The 21,791-nt window shown below is 42.1% G+C and overlaps 1 protein-coding gene across 12 annotated transcripts in view; it reads left to right on the forward strand.

Annotated features, from left to right (window-relative positions):
- LOC117979769 (neuroblastoma breakpoint family member 15-like) overlaps positions 1-21,791 on the forward strand; it is a 49,902-nt gene that overhangs the window by 14,007 nt on the left and 14,104 nt on the right. For 6 of the 12 annotated variants that reach the window (XM_063601667.1, XM_063601668.1, XM_063601678.1 and 3 more), the window contains 4 exons: positions 3,869-4,140; positions 17,644-17,726; positions 17,996-20,488; positions 20,591-20,800. In XM_063601667.1, the coding sequence (XP_063457737.1) occupies positions 20,626-20,800 (175 nt within the window). In that variant the 5' untranslated portion in view covers positions 3,869-4,140; positions 17,644-17,726; positions 17,996-20,488; positions 20,591-20,625. The remainder of the gene's footprint in view (positions 1-3,868; positions 4,141-17,643; positions 17,727-17,995; positions 20,489-20,590; positions 20,801-21,791) is intronic. The other 6 variants (XM_063601672.1, XM_063601673.1, XM_063601675.1 and 3 more) reach the window with 4 other exon arrangements.

Here is a 21,791-nt window from a genome sequence, read left to right on the forward strand (position 1 = left end):
TTCCTCCTGTCTTTTGCTGCTAGAGCTGCTTTCGAAAAGAAGTCTTTTCTGGCAGTGGTATCTTTTCCTTGGGTTACAGTGTTGTTCATCCTTTCTTTGCCAAAAGAATGAATCCCAGTGCTTCAGGAAGTTAAAGAAAAGATCTGCTGGTAGTGTTTAATCTTTGTTCTCAGCTGATATGCGTTAGTAGCTTTTTGTTTTTAAATTCTATTAGTAAAATTTCACTAATGAACCAGAAGCTATTTTTTTCTATTCTGAAATGCTAGCTTTAAGATTTCTGAGAACTTTGCGTCAAAGAAATCTTGGAAAAGTTACTGAAGTATAGAGAAGTTCACAATTTTACATGTGCAGGTGGCCCGGGCGCAGTAGATCACACCTGTAATCCCAGCACTTTGGGACGCCAAGGTGGGTAGATCACTTGAGCCCAGGATTTCCAGACCAGCCTGGGCAATGTGGCAAAACCCTTTCTCTACTAAAAATACAAAAGTTAGCTGTGTGTGGTGGTGTGTGCCTGTAGTCCCAGCTACCCGGTAGGCTGAGTTGGGAGGATCACCAGAGCCCGGGAGGTTGAGATTGCAGTGAGCCGTGATCATGGCAGTGCACTCCGACCTGGATGGCAGAGTGAGACCCTGTCTCAAAAAAAAAAAAAAAAAGTAATGAATTTTTACCAAGTGAACCACCACAGATCAAGAAATTGAACATTACTAGTCTGGGGTATATTTGTAGGGGTGGCATTGTTGGTTTTAGAGGTATATGAATGATAAAACTTTAGTATTACATATTGTTGAACATTTTCCCAAAGTAGTTGTACCATTTAGCAGGGATATGCTGGTTACCCCACATCCTCGCTGATACCTGTCAGTTAAAAATTATTTTGCCATTCTAGTAGGGGTGCAGTAATATATCAGTGTGGTTTCATTGAGATTGAGTATCTTTTATTGCCATTTATATGTCCTCTTTTGTGACGTGCCTGTTAAATCTTTTTATCCAGTTTTCATTGATATGCTTGTTTTCCTGTTGATTTGTAATACTTTATTCTGGATATGCCTCCTTTCTAGGATTTATATGTATTGCATTTCCCTTTTTTCAATCTGTAGCTTGCGTTTTCACTCTTTTATGGTGTTTTTTCATGAAGGGAGATTCTGTTTTTTTTTTTCTTTTTGAGACAGGATCTCACTCCATTGCCCAGGCTGGAGTGCAGTGGCACAATCACAGCTCACCGCAACCTTGACCTCACAAGGCTCAGGTGATCCCCCTGCCTCAGCCCCCAAGTAGCTGGGACCTACAGGGCAGTACCACCACACTCAGCTGTTTTCTGTATTTTTAGTAGAGATGGGTTTTGCCACGTTGCATAGGCTGGTGTGGAATTCCTAGGCTCAAGTGATACACCTGCCTCGGCCTCCCAAAGGGTTGGGATTACAGGCATGAGCCACTGCACCCGGCCTGAGATTCTTAATTTTAATTAAATTATACTTTATCAATCTTTTCCTTTATGGTTACTGCTTTTTGTGTCCTGTTTAAGAAATCAATGCCTAACCTAAGAGTATGAACACATTTTTCTGTGTTAACCTTATAACGATTTTATTTTAGTTTTTGCATTTTTTTTTTTTTCAGACAGGGCCTCAGTCTATTGCCCAGGCTAGAGTGTGGTGGCAGGATCTCAGCTCACTCAACCTCCATCTCCTGGCTCAAGTGATCCTCCCACCTCAGCCTCCTGAGTAGCTGCGACTATAGGCATGTGCCACCATGCCTGGCTAATTTTCATATTTTTTGTAGAGATGGGGATTCAACATGTTTCCCAGGTTAGTCTCGAACTCCTGGGCTCAAGTAATCTGCCCGCTTCAGCCTCCCAGAGTGCTGGAATTACAGGTGTGAGCCACCCCACCTGGCTATGATTCACTTTTTACTACATGAATGTGTCTGCTGGATCCAGCACCATTTATTGAAAAGACCATCCTTTTCCTTCCGCACCATGTGGCACTTTTTTTCGTAAATCGAATGACTGTATGGTCATCTGATTTATGAAATTAGTGTGGGTCTGTTTCTGTTTCTGGACCAACCTGGGTAACATAGTGAGATCCCATCTCTACAAAAAATAAAAATAATAAATAATGAATAAAATTTAAAAAATAAGTGCATAGAGCAGATGGAGTCATAGGTGATAATTTATAAATGATTACCAGTTTCTTGGCTACATATGGGTGTTGGTAATTCAGATGTGTTGGGTGTTCAGGCAAAACGTATTAAGTGAATTATATGGTGTTCAGAATGATTGCTAGATGTTCATTGTGACTTGAATTAGATGTTATTTGAGCCTCACAGAGCTACAGTTTTGACTCTTTTATTTATTTGTCTTTTTAAAATTTTTACAATCTTCCTGTCAAGGCAGTAACTCTTTTACACTTAATTGTTCTTAGGTATACTTAATTACCAGAAAAGCTTTATGGATCATACCTAAATAAGTGTTAAGCCATTTAAAGGGCTCACGTGATGTGATATAAACAATACTATTCTACATAATAGTTTTAGGACTACATCAAATAATTTTTTTTTTTTTCTTGAGACAGTGTCTCGCTCTGTCGCCCAGGCTGGAGTGCAGTGGTATGATCATGGCTCTCTGCAGCCTTGATCTCTCAGGCTCAAGCACTCCTCCCACCTCAGCCTCCTTAGTAGCTGGGTCTACAGGCATGCACCACTATGCCCGGCTAATTTTCTCCTTTTTGTAGACAGGGTTTTCCTGTAGTGCCCAGACTGGTTTCAAACTCCTGGGCTGAAATGATCCTCCCACCTTGGCATCCCAAAGTGTTGGGATCACAGGCATGAGCCATGATCCCAACACACCTCGCCATTTTAGTTTTAATAATTTTTATATTTTTCTAATTTAAAAGATTTACTAAAATCTCTTACAGCTATTATTTATGAATATGGTATTCATTGTTGTTATTATGATGATTTTGTATGTGTTTAATCTGATTTTCAATATAAGCTCCTGGCAATTAGAGATTTTGTCACTTTGATTCACCAGTGTATTCTCAGTACTTGACCTTGCCTGGCATGAAACAGATATTGAATAAATATTTCTTAAATGAATGAATGAATGAACATACTAATACCATATTCAACAATCTCCGAGTATCACAGTTTTCACCATCTAACAAATAAAATAGCTTGTATAGAGTAGAGTCACAGTCAACCTGCCATAAAAGGACATGTCAATGAAAAATAAACCTTCGTATGTGTAGCTGCTAAGATTTTGGGGCTTTTCTTACCGTAGCATAACCTAGCGAAAGCTCAGCGAGACAGCATATACAATATACGTGTACAGATAGACCAGCTAGACCAGTAGATGAGATTCCAAAGATACTTCAATAAGCATTAACTAACGACACCCACACTCTCTTAATTCCCTAACAGAAATAATGGAATTCTTGTTCACTAAGATCTGCCTCAAATATTACTTACTTTGTGAAAACTTCCCTGGCTACTCTAGTATTTAGTCAGGACTCTTTATTTGTTTTACCCCCAGGCTGGAGTACAGTGGTGCCATCATAGCTCACTAACCGCTAACTGAAGGCTCAAGGAATCCTCCTGCCTCAGCCTCCCAAGTAGCTGAGACTACAAGTGTGCACCACCATGCTCAGCTTATTTTTCATTTTTTATTTTCCGAGACGGGGTCTTACTATGTTGCCCAGGCTGGTCAGGACTGTTGATTACATATGACAGAAACCCAGCCACCTCTAGTTCCCACCACCTTTCAACCTGCTCTTCCCTGGGTCTTCCCAGTCTCCGTAAATGGCAGCTCCATCCTTCAAGTTGCCGAAGCCCCAAATCTCAACGTTAACCTTGATTTCTCTCTTTTATCTCACAGGCAATCTGAAGGCAAATCCTGTTTAGACCCAGGCGAAGGTTCCTGGTGACCCGGGCTCTCACCAGCCAATTGTCCCTTGCCGTCCTCCTGAGGGTGCCTGTAGCTTAAGCACTGTGTGCTCTTGGCCTCCACACTGGGGATGCCACTGACTCCCACTGTCCAGGGCTTCCAGTGGATTCTCCGAGGCCCTGATGTAGAAACGTCCCCATTGGGTGCACCAAGAGCAGCCTCACATGGTGTGGGCTGACATCAAGAGCTGCCAGATCCAACAGGTAAAAATCCCGAGGCATTGCCAGCTCGGTGGGGTCAGAGAGTCCTCTTTCTATTATAACTCAGATGTGAAGGGAAGATGTCAAGGTCCCTAAACATCTCAGGGCCTTGCTTGGCATGCAACAGATATTAAATAAATATTTGTTGAATGAATGAACAAATATCCACAGCATGTGCCGCCCATGAGCTGCAGTGCCGTGGTCAGGTAGAAGTGATTTTACTTCAAGAGAGGACAGTGTTCTCTCCAGGACTTTTCCTTACTAGCTAGATCTGCATCCCTCTCCTCGCTCTTCCCCTCTCACCCCCCATTCTCTGCCCCCATTTCTCTCTGTTTCCACCCTACTGTCCCCTTTCACCTGCTTTCTGCTCTTCAGCTTTGGTGGCTCACCCCCTCCCTGTCCACCTGCATCCCCCAGGCTAAGGCTCCTACACTGTCCTGGGTGGGGAGGTGTGTCTGGTTTTAGGCAGTGCCCTCTGGATGTGTCCAGGATGGGGAAACATGGCTCAGTTGCCAGTATAATGGGTTAAAAGTGGCCACTTTTGAAGGCCTTTCCCATCTCCCATTCCAGAATCCTGTAGGACTTAGAATTTATGGGCCACAGTGGAATTCTTGGTTCCCCAGGACCTTGTGGTGGACACCTTCTTTCACTGAGCATTCATGGGGTGACTGTTAGGTTGTAGGCCCTGCTCTGGGCTAGAGGCCCCACAAGGAGTAAATCTCAGGTCAGTACCCCACGGAACCCACCACTGCAGGCATTGAGAGGGGGAGAAAGAAAGGGGCATGGCCTGCTTGTGTTCTTCTCATGTGGTCGCCCACAGGTCCTGGGGGAGTAGGAGTCAGTGCAAGGAGAGAAGTCCAGTGAGAAAGGCAAATGGATGACATCAGACCCAGGGGCTGAGGTCCCCAGCTGCAGCCGGGTAGCTTCCGGAGTGGACAAGGAGCAACAGGGAAGTTCGTGTCCTGGTGTTCTGGGATCCACTGTCTCATCTCATTCTTGTGGGCACCAGAACGTATCCAAAGACAAGACTCAGTGTCTCTGGCAACAGTGTGCCAGAGAATGTGTTTCAGAGGAGGAGGAAGGGGTTGTACCCCATGGAAACAGTATGTTGTTTTACAGTAGCGCCTCTTTCTCTAATAACTACTTAGCGTGTTCCTGTTAATGGAAAATATTGGTGGTGTAAGTTTCTCCACTGTTCTCATCTTCATGTAAATTTGTTCATTTCCTTCCTTCCTTCCTTCCTTCCTCCCCTACTTCCCTCCAACTCTCTTTCTCTTTTTATTCTTTCCCTCCTTCCCACCCGCCCTCCATCCCTCCCTTCCTTCCTCCTTCCCTCCCTCCCTTCTTTCCTTTCTTCCTTTCTTCCTTTCTTCTTTTCTTCTTCTTTCTCTCTCATGCTCTCTCTTTTTCTTTCCTTTTCATTCTCTCTACTTTTTTGAAGAGATCACACTGTACTGAAACCTACATTATTTTCCAAAATCTCTGGATCTGCTTCTGTCTTGCAGGCAGAGAGCTCATCCAGTAGCCCTTAGCTCTTCCCAGCCCCCTCCTTTGATTTGTGGGTGCCACTGGGGCAGCTGCTGAGTCTCAGTGGTTTCTAGTCTTCACCAAGTTCTGCCCACCCGGATGGTTTTTACCTGTCCTTACCAGAAACCTGCACTGTCTAGATTGCTGAGGCTGCTTCTCCTTAACCGATCTGCTATCTGTATTCCGGGGGCACCCCAGGGTTAGAGGTAAATGGCACAGGCCTTGAAATCTCCAACTGCTCTGACTCCAGGTTGGTGCACTTCAATGCCAAGTACTAACCACACAATTACAGGATGCCACCAAAACCTTGATATGGGGCTGCTGCATCCTAATTTTAAAAAAGTTAATAGACATTATTTTTTAGAACAGTTCTAGGTTTACAGAAAACTTGAGTGGATAATACAGAGAGTTCTCCTAGGCTCCCCTGTCCTCCAGCACACAATTTTCCCTACTAGCATGTTGTATTAGTGTGGTCCATTCATTACAATTGATGAACCACTGTTGATATGTCATTATCAACTAAAGTCCATAGTTTACATTAGAGTTCATTCTTTGAGTTTCACAGATTATGGGTTTTGGCAATTGCATAATGTCCTAAATCCCCAATACAGCGTCATGCGAAAGAGTTCCACTGCTGAAAATTCCCTGTGCTTCACCATTTCACGCATCCTCCTCTCCTCCACCCCTGACAACCACTCATCATTTTACTACTTCTATCTTTTTGACTTTCCAAGAATGTCCTAGAGTTGGAATGGTACAGTATGTGGGTTTCCAGACTGGCTTCTTTCTAGCATTATGTACTTTAAGTTCCTCCATGTCTTTTCATGGCTTGATAACTTGTTTTTTAAAATCAGTGAATCAGATTTCCTCATATGGCTACAACAGTTTGTTTATTCTTTCGCTTGGTGAAAGACATCTTGGGTACTTCCAAGTTTTGGCAATGATGAATAAAATTGCTGTAAGTACTTCTGTGCAGGATTTTGAGTGAACTTAAGTTTTCCAAAGTGACTGTACCCTTTTGATTTCCACTAGCGATGGAAAGTTCTGGTTGCTCCTCATCTTTGACAGCATTTGGTGTGTTCACCTTTTTGAATTTTAGCCATTCTAAACAGCTTATCTGCCCCTACTGTGGAATGATGTGACAGACATAGAATAACACTTACAGTGATTCTAGTTCAAAATGAGGCAACATGGAAGGGATAAAGAAGTCACTGACCCAAAATAGTTTGGAAATGGAGCTGGGCAAAATCCAGCAGAAGTTTCTTAATTAGGATCGACAGCCTGGGACCGGCCCGCCGTCCTGTGGGTCTTTGCCTCTGGGCTGTCTGCTGTGCATTTCTTGGAACCATTATTATTTATCTTTTTTTCTCACACTCTTTTGGGTATGGCTTCTATTGCACTCAAAATGTTTTTGAGATTCATCCATGTTGTTTTGTGTGTCAACAGTTTGTTCCTTTAGCCATTCCATGGAATGGGTGTATCACAGTTTATTGATCCATTCTTGTATTGACAGATACTTGAATGTTTCCAGTTTTTTGTATTATGAATAAAACTGCTATGAACATTCTTGTATAAGTCATTTTCTGGACATACGTTTTAGTTTCTCTTGGATAAATGCTTAGGAATTACTGAGTCATAGAATAGGTAGTTGTTTGTTTCTGTAAGAATATGCCAGATATTTTTTCCCAAAGTGCATATGCTGTTGTACATTCCAACCATTAGTGTACGAAGGTGAGAAAGCTTTTGCTCCTTCCAAAGAGGCCTCTCTATATACATGTAATTTTTTCTAACTGGAGATAGGCTGATGACTTCAGGGACATGAGCATGGGATACAGGACAGCTGTCATCATCACCACCATGAAATTGGGATTCAGGAAGGAGGCTAGTCATATAAGGAATCCTGTGACCAGCATGAGCTTCTGTCAGGCCACAAAGGGCACTCAAGTGAACAGGGCATATGGGGTCCTGGGGTCATGGTGAGAAAGTGTCTCATTGGTAAAACCTTTTCCCTTGGGGAGGTACATAAATTCTTGGTTCCTTCTTGGTAGCCCTTGAAGATAAGGATGGTCAAACAAAATAATATTATATCTGCAGAAAGTCAGATCTTGGTAAGATTTACTAGTTGGGAGTCCAATGTTAATGCCAAGAAGCAGCTGCCAGTTGGGATCAAATGTGAGCCTATGGATCAAGGTGCATACTCAAACACAGAGAACTTTTTTGAAAGATGCCACCAGCAGTTTTTCCAGGGCATAGATGGGTCCTTTATTTTTCTCTCTAATCTAGCCCATATGCTAGCTGAGGTTTCTTCATATCACTTTAAATGATGATGTCCTTGTACAACAATTTTCGAAACATTCTTTAGATAAGAATTTAATGGGCATTCTTTATTGCATTAGGCTTCAATTTCATGCATCTTAAGGTTTTATTGCAAAGTGTTGCCCTGTTTCCTTTTTAAGATGATACAATTTGTAACATGCAAGTTTGCTGTCTGTCCCCTCCCTTTATGTACATATAAAATGAGCAAACATGTGGCCATGAAACAGATGGTCATAGAATTGGTTCAGTGGTTGTGAGTTCAGCAACCCAAGAGTGTCTTATCTGAAATACCACCAGGAATGCCTGGACACAGTAGACAATGGTTGTTCAACTGGACACCTTAGGATACATGCTACCAAAAACAAAGTAGCCAAAAAGGAACCAGAATAACAGAATATCAGAGCCAGAGGAACATTTGGAGGTAATTCAGTACCTCCTCCTTTTCAACCTACAGGGGAGATAGTGGAACAGAAGCAGAAATGGCCCTGCCTGCTGTGCCCAAAATTCATTGGAGATGGTTGCGGTGAAGAATTTCATTTATGATGAAGGAGAAATAAACCCCCGTCAGCTTAAATTCAGGCAGGTTTATTGAAAAGGTGAAGAAGCGTCTTGCAGAAGCAAAGCGTGGCTGAGGCTTGTGGGCTCTGGGAAAATGAGCAGCTGACAGTGGCTGATGCTGCCCCTGACTCTGGGGCCATGTGGTCTCTTGTTCCCTGAGAGCATCTCTTCTATTCTCTTGCATCTTCCCTCAGCCTGGCAGTCTCTGTATAATCTTCAACACATAATTGAGCAAGGCTGTGCCAGGCCCAATGCCACCTGGCACTTTAGGTCAAATTAGGAAGGCATGAAATAAACTGGCCCTTTATAATACAGCTGTTGGAACCACAGTTGAAAGTACAATATCTTGACTCCTGGGTTAGTGCTTTATGCTGAATTTTCTTTTCTGAATATGAGCACAGACTTTGGAATATTAGTGTCACCTAGCGTTATTAGCTAGTATTCTCCTTTTGTTTCCCCATGACATCCCCTCCTCCTTCCCACAGATCCACTGTCCACTCATTTCCATCCTGTCTCATGCCACTCGGGGCTCGTCCCTTCTAGAATGCATTCCTGGCTCCCCTGCGTGCACACTTCTAGTTAGGTTTAGCAATGGAGGGCACCTGATGGAGCCTGGAAGTGAGAGGAAGGTGAGGTCCGTATTTCTTCCCTGTCTCTCCCTGCTCTGGCACTGAGTATCTGGCAATAGCTGCATCTGTCTATTACTTCAGTGGCCACTCTTCCACAGCCCCAGTTCTCAGTGGGTCCCATAGCATTATTTACCTTTGTTCCTTTAGCTCCCATCAAGGAAGATCCAGAGACATTCTCCTCACCAAGACGTTAAGAAATGCACAGGTGAGGGGAACAGCGGCATGCGTGTAAAGGTCCTGTGGCGCCCATCCTCTGCAGGCTGGAGGTCATGGCGGGAGCTGCTGCATGGATTTGCCCTCCCTGCTGTCAGTGAGAACAACAGGGTTCTGGAAGAGTAGAGGACAGGCCGTGGGACTTGGCCATCTAGAGACAAGGCGGGAGGGATTTCCCTGAGAGGCAGGGATATGTGGTGGTTACTAATCATTCGAATGATTGTGAGGTGTCTGGGAATGTAATGGGTGGGAAATCTACTAAGAAATCAACTTACGTTACACTTAGAAAAGCTCTAGTTCTGAGGACAGAGACCTGATGGAGTCACCATAGTGGGAATTTATGACCTGGCATCCAGTTCAGATACCTGGAGCTTCTTGACTGAGGGGAGATTGGATCCCTTGAGGAAGAGTGAAGCCTTCAATGCTGCCACAAGTGTATGCTGTAAATCTTCCTCCAGGCCTTCCCCAGAAGGCCCTGAAGCCATTTATGTGGGTGACTGAGGAAAGGGAAATACTCAGAGCTTCTGTGGCTTGTTGGATTCTGGCTCTGAAGAATGCTAAACTAAGGGCACCTGTGGTGGCCATGAAACTGCACTACTTGCATCTCCAGCTGCAGGAGGCCTAACGAATCAGCAGCCCCAGCTGCTACCCTCCGAATGGAGGACTTGATGACATTTCCCCTGGATCTGCACTAGCCCATGAGGAGGAAAGCCTCCTATCAAGTCCTCCCAGCAGAACACCCATGATGACTCATGAGGATGTTGAAGGTGTTTTCCTGTGGCAACTGTGACTTTCTTTCTTCAAAGTCTGTTTTGTTCCTGCACATTAACTGATTTATGTCAAATAAGAGAATAAATGCCTAGACTCCCATGAGTCTATCTTTTACTGATAAACTCAATAGTTCTGAGGACAGAAGCCTGATGGAGTCAGTATAGGGGGAATTTATAACCTGGCATCCAGTTCAGAGACTCGGAGCTTCTCGACTGAGGGGAGATTGGGTCCCTTTGGGGAAGAAAGAAGCCTTCAATGTTGTCACAAGTGTATCCTGGAAATCTTCCTCTAAGCCTTCCTAGAGGGACCTGATAACATGACTTATGATACAGTGACCCCAAATTCAGGGTGTTCTTGTCTACTCTCAAGAATGCAATATCTTCTTCCTCTGAATTGAACGTAGTACCAATATTTGTGTGTAGCTATGCACCTTAATAGACCATAGCTAATTAGATGAGGAATGGTAGACCCAATTCAACCATACAGGCATCAACCATATCAGCATACAGGCATCCCTCTCCCACCGTTTCCTTCTTGTCCCCACTCCAAAGCCTTCTCCATTTTATTTGTATTAATTTTCTATTGCTGCATACTAAATTACTGCAAGCATTAGCGGCGTAAAATAAGAATGATTTATTTTCTTGCAGTGTCCACAGATCAGAAGTTCAGGCCTGGATTCGCTGGGTCTTCTTCTCAGGGCCTCACAGGCTGAAATTAGGCTGGGTTTCTTTCTGGAGGTTCTGGGGAAGAACTTCCTCTCAAGTTTCCTCAGGTTGTCAGCTGAGTTCAGTTCCTTGTGACTGTAGGACTGAGATCTCTGTTTTCTTGCTGGCTGTCAGCCAGGGGCCTCTCGCTGCTCCTAGAGGCCTCCCATGTTCCCACTGCATGCTTCCTCCAGCCAGCAGAGGAGGATCGCCCTGCATGGAAACCCTCCTGCACTTCACATCTCTCCAGGAAGTCCTCGGTCCCTCCAAGGAACTCACCTTCACTAGGTCAAGCTCATCAGATAATCTGTCTATCTTAAAATTGACCGATTTGGGATCTCGATTACATCTGTTAACTTGTTTTTGCCAGGAATTGTAACACAATCACAGGAGTGACATCTCCTCAGTAGCTTTGTCTACACTCAGGAAGAAGTGATTATATAATAGCAAAGATCACTGGGGGTCATCTTAGGATTCTGTCTACCATAATATTATAAAGACACAGTAATTAAAAGAGTATAACAGATTTCTGCTTCTGTCTGTTAGAATAAATCATATCAGACCCTGCCTCCATAAACAAACATAAAATTGTTTTCAGCAGTGTACAACTGGCAGTCCAAGAGAAAACTTAAGGGGCAAGCCCCATGATTTCCTAGTTCTTTGGGGAGAATTTCTCAGCAGCTGCATAGTGAGCTAGAGTCCACTCAGGGCAGGGCAGCTCACTGAGCTGAGAAGGCAGAGATCAGAGTTCAAGACCGCTGAAGCAACTGCAATCTGCAGGGCAGGGCACCAATGAGGAGACAACTGATCAAAGGTGCAGCTCTCAACGTCTATGTGGGGTTCCATGTGCATACTTATCAAGGAGTGGACTCTACCTGCACAAGGAAAAGACTAACAGATTTAACAGAGGGGTGGCTGCTATGAAATTGAGTTTGGACCAGAGGTACTTGAGGTGGAGGAGGGTTGGGGAATGTATGATGGAGTTTCTGCCATCCACGGTGGGAAGAACTCATGCACACCTCATTAGCACCCAGGTATCCAACTGAGACACTAGAATGGATGTGCTTTAGGAATAAGTGTCACACTTTTCAATAAGGCCTATTGTAGACCAACCTGCTAAAGCCTAAAAGCAAACCCTGACAAATTCACAAAGGGGTGGATTGGTGATTGAGTCCTGCCAAATTAGAGGGTCTTGGGAAATGCTGTGGGCTTTCCATGAATCCGTTGTAATAAAACATAAACCAGTCCACATAAGTCCAAAGTGATCAGACAGTAATTTTACTGCCCACTAGAACAAAATTAATTCACACAATCAATGACACATGTTAGCCAGGTCGACATTTAAGCAAAATACATCTAACAACAGCTAACAAATAACTCTTCTCAAACTCACATAGAGCATTCAGCAAGATAGACCACATGTGCTGAGCCATCCTTAGTATTTTCTTTCCTTTCTCTTTGACTCGTGTATAGTGTGCTCAGACTCTTAAAATTATACAGTTTAATGATTATACACTTTCATGCATCTCAATTGCATGTAAGTTATATTTCAATATATTTGTTAAAAGTTTATAATTAAAAAAACTGTCCTAGCTTGATTCAAGAAATCTTTTTTATATTTAAGAAAATGTAATGTTATATATTATCAGGGCAAAAGAGAAAAACCATATGATTACCTTGTCATACACAGTAAAAGCATTTGGCAAAATTGAAAACTTTTTTCATGATTTATGAAAACAAACCCCAGAAAACTCTCAGCATGATAAGAAGAGAAGGCAACACTTTCAACCCTATTAAGGGTAGATTTGAAAAAAACTCACAGGTAACATTATATTAAATGGCATAGGATTGAATGCTTTTCTATTAAATCAGAGAAAAAAGTAGAATATCTGTTGTTATTCTTTCAATTCAGCATTATACTGGAGATCTAAATCAATGCAATAAAGTAAGAAAAATAAATAAAAGTATTGAAAAGATTGAAAAGAAAGAATTGAAGCTGTCTTTATTCACAGATAATGACTGTGTATGTTAATAATCCTAGAAATCTACAAAAATCTGCCAAAACTAATTAGTGAGTTCGGTAATGTTGCAGAATATAAGCTCAATAGAAGTAGTCTTTTGTATTTCTGTGTATTAGCAATGAGCATTTGGAAAATGAAATAAAAATACAATTTCATTTCAAGTAACATCTAAATACATGTTGTGCTTAGAAATAAATTCAACAGGCTGGATCCGGTGGCTCACGTGTGTGTGTGTGTGTGTGTGTATGTGTGTGGGTGGGTGTGTATATTCACCTTTTTGAAGATTATCTATCGTTATCTCCAAACAGGGAACATTAAGAGAACATTAAAAGAAACCACAATATAGGAGATATATTTATTTCCAACAAAGGGGTTTTTTAGAGTGTATTTGTATATATATATGTATGTATATATATATAAGTCTAATAAGATAAACAGCACAATGAAACAATTTCTCAAAAGACTTGAATAGGTACTTAAGAAAAGAAGATACATGAATGGTCAATTAGCATAGGAAAAGATGCTCTACTGTTTAGCCATCAGGGACATCAATCAATACAACAATGAGATACCGGTACATATCCTGTACATATGAGATATGTACATATGAGATACCAGTACATATCCGGTGCCTGGGATTACAGGCACCGGCCACCATGCCTGGCTAATTTTTTGTATTTTCAGTAGAGGCAGGGTTTTACCATGTTGGCCAGGCTGGTCTTGAACACCTGACCTCAGGTGATCTGCCCGCCTCAGCCTTGCAAATTCTTGGGATTACAGGCATGAGCCACCAGGCCCAGCCAAAATGATTCCATTTTTATGAAGCACATGATCAAGCAAAATGAATCTATGGTGGCTGCTAAGTTTAAATATTGGTCCCGTCCAAATCACATGTTCAAATGTGGTCCCCAGTGTTGGAGGTGGGGGTAAATGGGAGGTGTTTGGGTCATGGGAGTGGATCCCTCATGAATAGATGAATCCCCACCCTGGGAGAAGGTAGTGAGTGAATTCTCACTCTCTCAGTTCCTGTAGGAGCTGGTTATTAAAAAGTGCCTCTCACCTTTCCTTGCTCTCTTTTGCTTCCTCTCTCGCCATATGATCTCTGCACACCCTGGTTCCTTTTCACCTTCTGCTGCAAGTGGAAGCAGCCTCAGGCCCTCATTAGGAGCAGATGCGGGGGCCATGCTTCTTGTACAGCCTGCAGAACTATGAGCAAAAGGCACCTCTTGTCTTGATAACTTACCCAGCCTCTGGTATTCCTTTCCAGCAACACAAAGGGGCTAAGGCAGTGACAACATTCAGAATATATTCTTCATTTGGGGGATGAGTATTGACTGGCAAGGACCACATCAGAACTTTGTGGCATGGGGGAAAATGTTCTCTGTCTTTAACTGGGTGTTACTTTACAATTATAATTATATTAAAATTTATTAAGCTGTGCCTTTAGGTTTTTTTGCAGTATACTCTACGCAAATTTTACCTCAGTGAAGAACTGTTAGCATACAACAGACAGATAACAAACACTCAAAAATGTGAAAATTGACAGAAAATAGGTAACAAATATTTAGCATATAAATAAGAGGGATCCGTTGAGAAGAAACCAAAAGCAACGGAATAGAACAAAGACAAAAAGGTATAATAAAAAGAGTTTTAAATTTCAAAGTTTGAAATGATATTAAAGTGGCACACTGTTTCCTTGGGAAAATTAAGTGAGAACCACAACTCTGAGACTAATTCCAGCAAAAGTATGTAAATCAGTTTGATCTAATGGTACAAGGTTAGCTTTGAAGGCCAAAAGGAACAGATATCTAATTCTTACTCCTCTCCTCACTAGTTTTGTGACCTAGGGAAATTTTGCAATCTTTCTGAGTTTGTTTTCTCATCAGGAACAGGATAATACCTAAGTAACAGGATAGTTGACAGATTTAAATATGATCGCATGGCGGTGGACATGAGCCATAATTAGTTGTTAAGAATATATTGACACTGAACTCTCCTTTATCCATGTTAAAATTGTAGATAAACAACAATTGACAAAGAATAGACAAAATGTTCTAACATAAATATTCTTCCCTTGTTTCTAGAAAGAAGTCACACATACGGTAAAAATAATTAGAGAGGACCTAGTTCATATTGAACAATCTTCCCCAAACCCTGAAACAGGTCTTCTTTCTAACACCAGAGATATCTTGAGTGAGTCCAACCCCTGCAGTCCCCTCTGTCTGGAATAGATGGAGGAAGTTTGCTCCAGCCTTAGAACAGCATGGGCTGGCAAGCGTTCTCAGAGAGGTCTCGACTTCAACTCTAAAGGGCCTGAGGAATATGTGCAACTGGGTCGGGTTAAGGCCTCACATGACCAGGGCTCTCACCAGCGCCAAAGTCAGTGGAAGGATATCAGTCCCCAGAGCTCTGTCACAGGCCATGGATGCTCCATGGAGGGGTGGTGAGCATATGAATAACAATCAGGAGAAACATTGGTAATGGACAGGAGGCATAAATAAACAATGTCCACCCTCCTCTAAAACCCAGGAAAGTCCTCATTCAAAAGACGATGTCTTGAAGGAAACCTAGGTACAAATCTTTGTGACTTTGGATTAGACATTTTTTAAGTAGGCACAAACAACCGAAAAATAGATAGATAAATGGACTTCATTAAAATAAAAAACTTATATGCTTCAAAGGACACTGTCAAGGAAGTGAAAAGATAATCCACATAATGGGAGAACTATTTCCAAATTATATGTTTGACACAGGTCTAGTACCTAGAGTATATAAAGAATTCATATAACTGAGCAATAAACGACAACCACATTTAACAATGGGGAAAAAAGCTGTGAGTAGAGGTTTCTCTAAAGGAAACACACAAATGGCCAAGAAGCACATGCAAAGATGTTCAATGTTTTTCGTCATTAGGAAAATGTAAATTTAAACCAAAATGAGATACCACTTCACACCCAGCAGTATGACTTAAGAAAAAAATAAAGACAACACATGTTTCAAAAGTGATGGAGAATATGGAATTCTCATATAGTACTATTGGGAATCTAAAATGATGTAGCTACTGAAGTTAGTAAACAGTGTGTGAGTTCCTCAAAAAGTTAAACATAAAAAAAGTTAAACATAAAGTGACATATGATGCAGCAATTGCACTCCTAGGTTTATAACCAAGAAAATGAAAAACAGATGTTCACTCAAAAACCTGTACAAAGCTGTTCACAGCAGCATTATTCATAATAGTTAAAAAGTGGAAACATCTTAAACCACCATGAGTTGATGAATAAGCAAAATGTGGTATAACCATATAGTGGAATATTATCTGGCCATAAAAAGTTGAAGTACTGACGCAGGCTAGAAAGGATGAAACTTGAGAACAATATTCTAAGAAGCAGATAGAAAATACCACACTTTGTTATTCCATATAGAGGAAGTGCCCAGAACAAGTACATCAATATATAGAGAAGGTAGATTAGTGGTTGTCAGAGAGCGCAAGAAGAGGGGAATTGGAGAGTGTCTGCCCATAGGTACAGGCATGCTTTTTGGCATTATGAAAATATTCTGGAATTAGGTAGTGGCAATGGTTGTGAAAGTTTTGGAATATGGTACAAGACACTGAAATGTATGCTTAAAAATGGTGAATTTTGTGATGTATAAATTCTACTGTAGAAATAATAATAACAACAAAAGTAATAAAGCAAGGTGTCTTTCCACATCTCCATGTCCAGTATTTTCATTAAAAAAAAAAAAAAAGAAAGTAAAAGCATTTCAGGGCCAGGTTCAGTGGCTAACTTCTGTAATCCCAGCACTTTTGGAGGTCTAGGTGGGAGGATCGCTTGAGGCCAGAAGTTCAAAACCAGCCTGAGCAACATAGCAAGACCTTGTCTCTATGAAAAATATAAAATTAGCCAGAAATGGTGATGTGTGCCTAGAGTTCCAACTACTTGGAAAGCTGAGGCAGGAGGATCACTTGAGCCCAGAAGTTCAAGGTTGCCATGATCTATAATCACCAGTGCACTCCAGCCTGGGTGACAGAATAAGACCCTGTCTCAAAAAAAAAAAAAAAAGCATCTCACTTTAATAGTAAGTGGCCAAAATATGATGCTGGCTGCATGTTGTGAGGAAATGTGTTAGATGAAAGAAGTCAAATTCCAGAAGATTTCCTTTTTTCAGAAATGAGGTATAGGGGAGAGAAGCACTGGTCCACCTGAGATCTGGCTCCAGGACTTACAACAAGGGGAACTTGGGCAAGTTACAGACTCTGTGTGCCTCCGTTTCTTCATCAGCAAAACAGAAAGAATCATCCCATAAACTGTAAGGTCAATGCTGTCAGTGAGTCCCCAAATTGACTGCACATCTGAGTCATGTTAACAAACACATTCCAGGCCCCACCTGAGCCCTCTGAATCAGAATCCCTGCAAGGAGGACAATGAACTTGTATTTGCACTGACTTTCCCAGCTGTTTCTTACTTTGATCAACTTGGGGGTGGGACCCATTGAGCTGCATCACATCATTCCAAAGCCAAAACACAACAGCAGAACAAGAATATTTTCAATGCAGTCTCTGAAGCAGAGGAGAAACTGTTGAGGGAACCTAGAAGTAAAGGACATCTGGCTTGCTGGGCTCCATTTAAACTTTGAGTATAGCAGAGACACGAGCCCTTCGGGACACATGCCTGTCACAGTGACACTCCAACTTCGGAAGAGTGGAAGCCCTAATTCCAAATTCAAGCATGCTTTGAGTAGAAATGAAGTTTGCCTCTTTTTGCACAGGAAGATGGCCAATCTTTCCTAAGCTGCTGACCTTACAAGAAAAAGAATCGTACTGCTAAGAATTCAGACTTCAGCAGTCATGGGTAAGTAAGGAAGTCTTATAAATCTATTTTAGCCACCTAACAAGAAACTAGAAATTTAGCAAGTTCTTTCACATTCAGGACAGTTGTGTTCACTAGATCAGAGGCACTGAGACATGAAGAACAGACCCCTAAAAAGGGAAAGTGTTCCTTTCAGTTTGAGGACATCACTGGAATATTAGGGAAGTGGAAACACAGCTGCCCACTCTACAGTATGGGTTGCCTTTGTGTCCGGAATGTGCCTAACGTCCTGATCTCTGTGCCCTTTTCAGGGAGCCTTGGGAGGAGCCCGAATCACTGATGGAATTGGACAGTGCATGGAGATGGTTCAGCAGGACGAGGGTAAGTGCAGGGGCAAGTCCAGGTCATACTGAGAGACAACGAGTGGCGCTGACAGAGACAGACAAAGATAAAATCAAAAGTTTGTGCTTCATCTTCAAAAACTCAAACTAATAACAAACTTGGCCTTATGAGAAATAATAAGTATTTTTCTATTTACATGAGAATTTAATCTCAAAACAGGAATCAGAAACATATTAAGTCCAGGGCATAAAACCTAAACCACTGCTCATATTTATTCTTTCTAAATAGAGCAAAGTGTAAAATCTTCTCCATAAAATGCACATTGTGCTTATGAAAAGGCCAAAGTCTTAGTGAGAATCATTGGTATTCCATAGAAGAGTGAATTAAACACAGCCAAGGGAAGACCCAAGTCTCATACTTCTCTTGTATATTCCAGAGTTCCAGGGGAATTCCAGGTGATAGAGGTTATCTCCCATACTGTTAAAGCAAGGTTGCAGACACTTGGGAATTTTGGTCCCAGTACTCTAGGAGGTCACACCTCTGTCCTGGACAATACTACAGGAATGTATACTCTTCCTATGACTCATTCTGGTCATTCTTCCAGCATCACAAAAACCAAAAAAAAAAAAATGGAAATATGTCCAAATACATGATTTGCTATCCCTCCTCTTCAGGTTTCTTACCTGTTACTTACGGATAATAGCATTACCACAGGATTATGATGAAGATACAATGTCCAAATATAAGCACAGTTTTGAGCAAAATGCCTTGTACGAATTGGTCAATGAACAACTAGTAAATAATTATGTGAATATTTACTGAATTATATGGATCCTAAGAATAATTAATGTGATTGCTTTTATTGGCAGTGCTGAAAACTCATCCCCGTGTGACCTCAAGTAAGCCATGTAACTCTGTGAACCTGCAGTTTTATCATTTTTAAAATAAAGAAACATGACAGATTTTCATTATGACACAGAATGTCAGGTCTCCCAGATGCCAGAAAATACATTTACTTAAAGCCGTTGATACGTCTTAAAGCAGTTTCCTTACAGTGTCATTGGAGGACAGCGTGGAGTGCAGAGAGACATGCTTTGAAATGGGATTGATCCAGTCCTCCTTCCTTCACTACCACATGAATGCTGGGCAGCCCAGGGTCAACCCACTGCACCCTCAACTCAGGCAAGTCCAGCAGCCAATCTTAGGAGACCTGGGCTACAGAACAGTCTCCCAAGTTCCAGGCTCACAAAACCTAGGTGGGGATGAAAGCTGAGAAAGCGAGGAGGTGGTTCAGGGGATCACTCTTTCCTACTCATTCCTCTCATCTCAAACTCACCTTCTACTGCAACACTGAGGATCACCAACCAACCATGACCATAACCTTGATCTTGCCATGTTCTGTTAGTGGAATGCAACCCAAAATCAATGGTGTTAGGTCATCTGAACAAAATATATATCAAACCATATTCCATAAGAACCGCTCATGGCCCTGTTCTTTTCAGTATATGGGAAAACAAAATGGAAACAACAAAATAGCATCAGGTTTATGAAACTTCCCAAGATAGATGGTCACACATGTTTTCAGGAGATCTCTATATAAATGATTTTGATCACTTGATACCTTGAAAAGAGCTCTTGTGACACTAGAATGACATCCATAAGTGACGAGTATAAAATGTAGCGCTCAGTGACATCAAAAACCAAATCAACCCACATAGAGGAAGAGCTCTAGACATAGGGACGTCAAACTGGTCCAGAGTGTAATGAAAAGCAAAGATGGTGCCCCAGTGAGAAAAAAGAAATCAATATAACAATGGGAAACAGCAAGAAGAATACTGAGACAGGAAAGACAACATTTTTTACAAATGAATTATTCATTCACTTTCTAGTGGATACAGACAAAACTGCAGAAGACCCAGAGGAAATCAGGGCAGGCTAAAAGTTTGATATCTTACACCTGTGGAAAAGCCTTAAGCTCTGTTTTAACTGAGAGCAGGTGGGGTGACTTCATGACTACCATTAAGAAAATATAACCTGTTGGGAAACTGTTTCTGCCTTGATGATGTTGTACAGACAGATAAACAGTGAGGAATATGCTTAGATGTATTGGGAAAGACACGGGTCTGTGGCATTGTCACAAGGGTACACGAATACTGAGAGTGAATGCTGAAGGAATGATCCCCATTGGTGGTGACCCTCAGGTGAGACTAGGGTGCCTGTGTTTCAGCAAAGCCTGGGCAATTGGAATGCAGGGCTCCTAAGATTCCATGACACCCCCACCTTCTAATTCTGTTATTGCAACTGCAGACGGTTACCTGGCACGCTGGCCACAGTCTACCTCACTCTTATCAGAGTCTGAGCTACTGGCAGTGCTTTCAGCTCTGAGTTCAGGCACCTCGAACCTTGTTTTTGTGGTGAAGGATCCTAAAGTGCTGTGGGGAGTGATCACATTTTTCACAACAGTAAGTTAAGAATTTCAGTTACTGACATCCCTCAGTCCTGATTAAACCTATTTGATTTCACCAGTTTTTAACCCATCATATGTTTGGGTTTCTTCTCCCCAGTCCCTGGCTCCACCTCTTCTGCCACAAACGTCAGCATGGTGCTATCAGCCGGCCCTTGGTCCAGCGAGAAGGCAGAGATGAACATTCTAGAAATCAACGAGAAATTGTGCCCCCAGCTAGCAGAGAAGAAACAGCAGTTCAGAAACCTCAAAGAGAAATTTTTTGTAACTCAAGTGGCCTGCTTCCTGGCCAACCAGCAGAACAAATACAGTAAGATCTATAGGCTCACCATCACGAAAGTAATGAATGATGTCCTGTCTTCTCTCTGAGACACTAAATGCTCTCTCCATCAAAAATAATTTCATTCTTCCCGTACTTCTAGGAAAACAGAAATGGGTATTTTAACATTTTGTTAAAGTTGGAAGAGAGAGGTACCAAAGTATTTAGCAACTTTCCATGTTTGCAATCAGGTGGGGGTGGGACTAGAGTTAAACTCACAGTTATTGATTTCTAACACAGGCACAGAACGACCTGTTTTCTCCAAGAGGCTCAATCATGTTTTCAAGAATCCTCTCTGTACCATGTAAGATCCTGCAGACAAATAACATCTAGTCTGTTGTTCTAAATGTCTGAGACTAGTGAACTTTTATTCAGTTCAAGTTTCTGTTGAGGCCCAACAGGCAAAGCTCTGTTCTAGTGACTCTGAGGGGAACTTGGTGATAGTAGCCAGTACCCGCTCTGAGGGGCTTCAAGAGGAGTCTGCTCCTAATAGAACCTGTGCTATCTGTAAGTGACAGCATCAAGAGCAGGGAGTAGGGGCCGTGCATGGTGGCTCACTCCTGTAATCCCAGTCCTTTGGGAGACTGAGGCGGGCAGATCACGAGGTCAGGAGTTTGAGACCAGCCTGGGCAACATGGAGAAACCCCATCTCCACTAAAAATACAAAAAGTAGATGGGCATGGTGGCAGGTGACTGTAATCACCCCTGCTCAGGAGGCTGAGGCAGGAGAATCCTTTGAACCCAGGAGGCTGAGGTTGCAGTGAGCCAAGATTTTGCCATTGCACTCCAGTCTGGGTGACAGGGCAAGACTGGTAAAAATAATAATAATAATGATAAATAAAAATAAGAATAAGAAGCAGAGAGTAGCTTGGTGAGAGTGAAGTCCTGCTTCCTGGGACACAGAGTCTTGTTCCTAAAGAGGAAGAAAGATCGCACCTGAGAATGTGTGGAGGTAGCAGTGCAGTGTGCAAAGCAGGGACCG

Source organism: Pan paniscus, chromosome 1, assembly GCF_029289425.2.
Source record: "Pan paniscus chromosome 1, NHGRI_mPanPan1-v2.0_pri, whole genome shotgun sequence".
In the NCBI taxonomy this organism is placed as follows: Eukaryota; Metazoa; Chordata; class Mammalia; order Primates; family Hominidae; genus Pan; species Pan paniscus.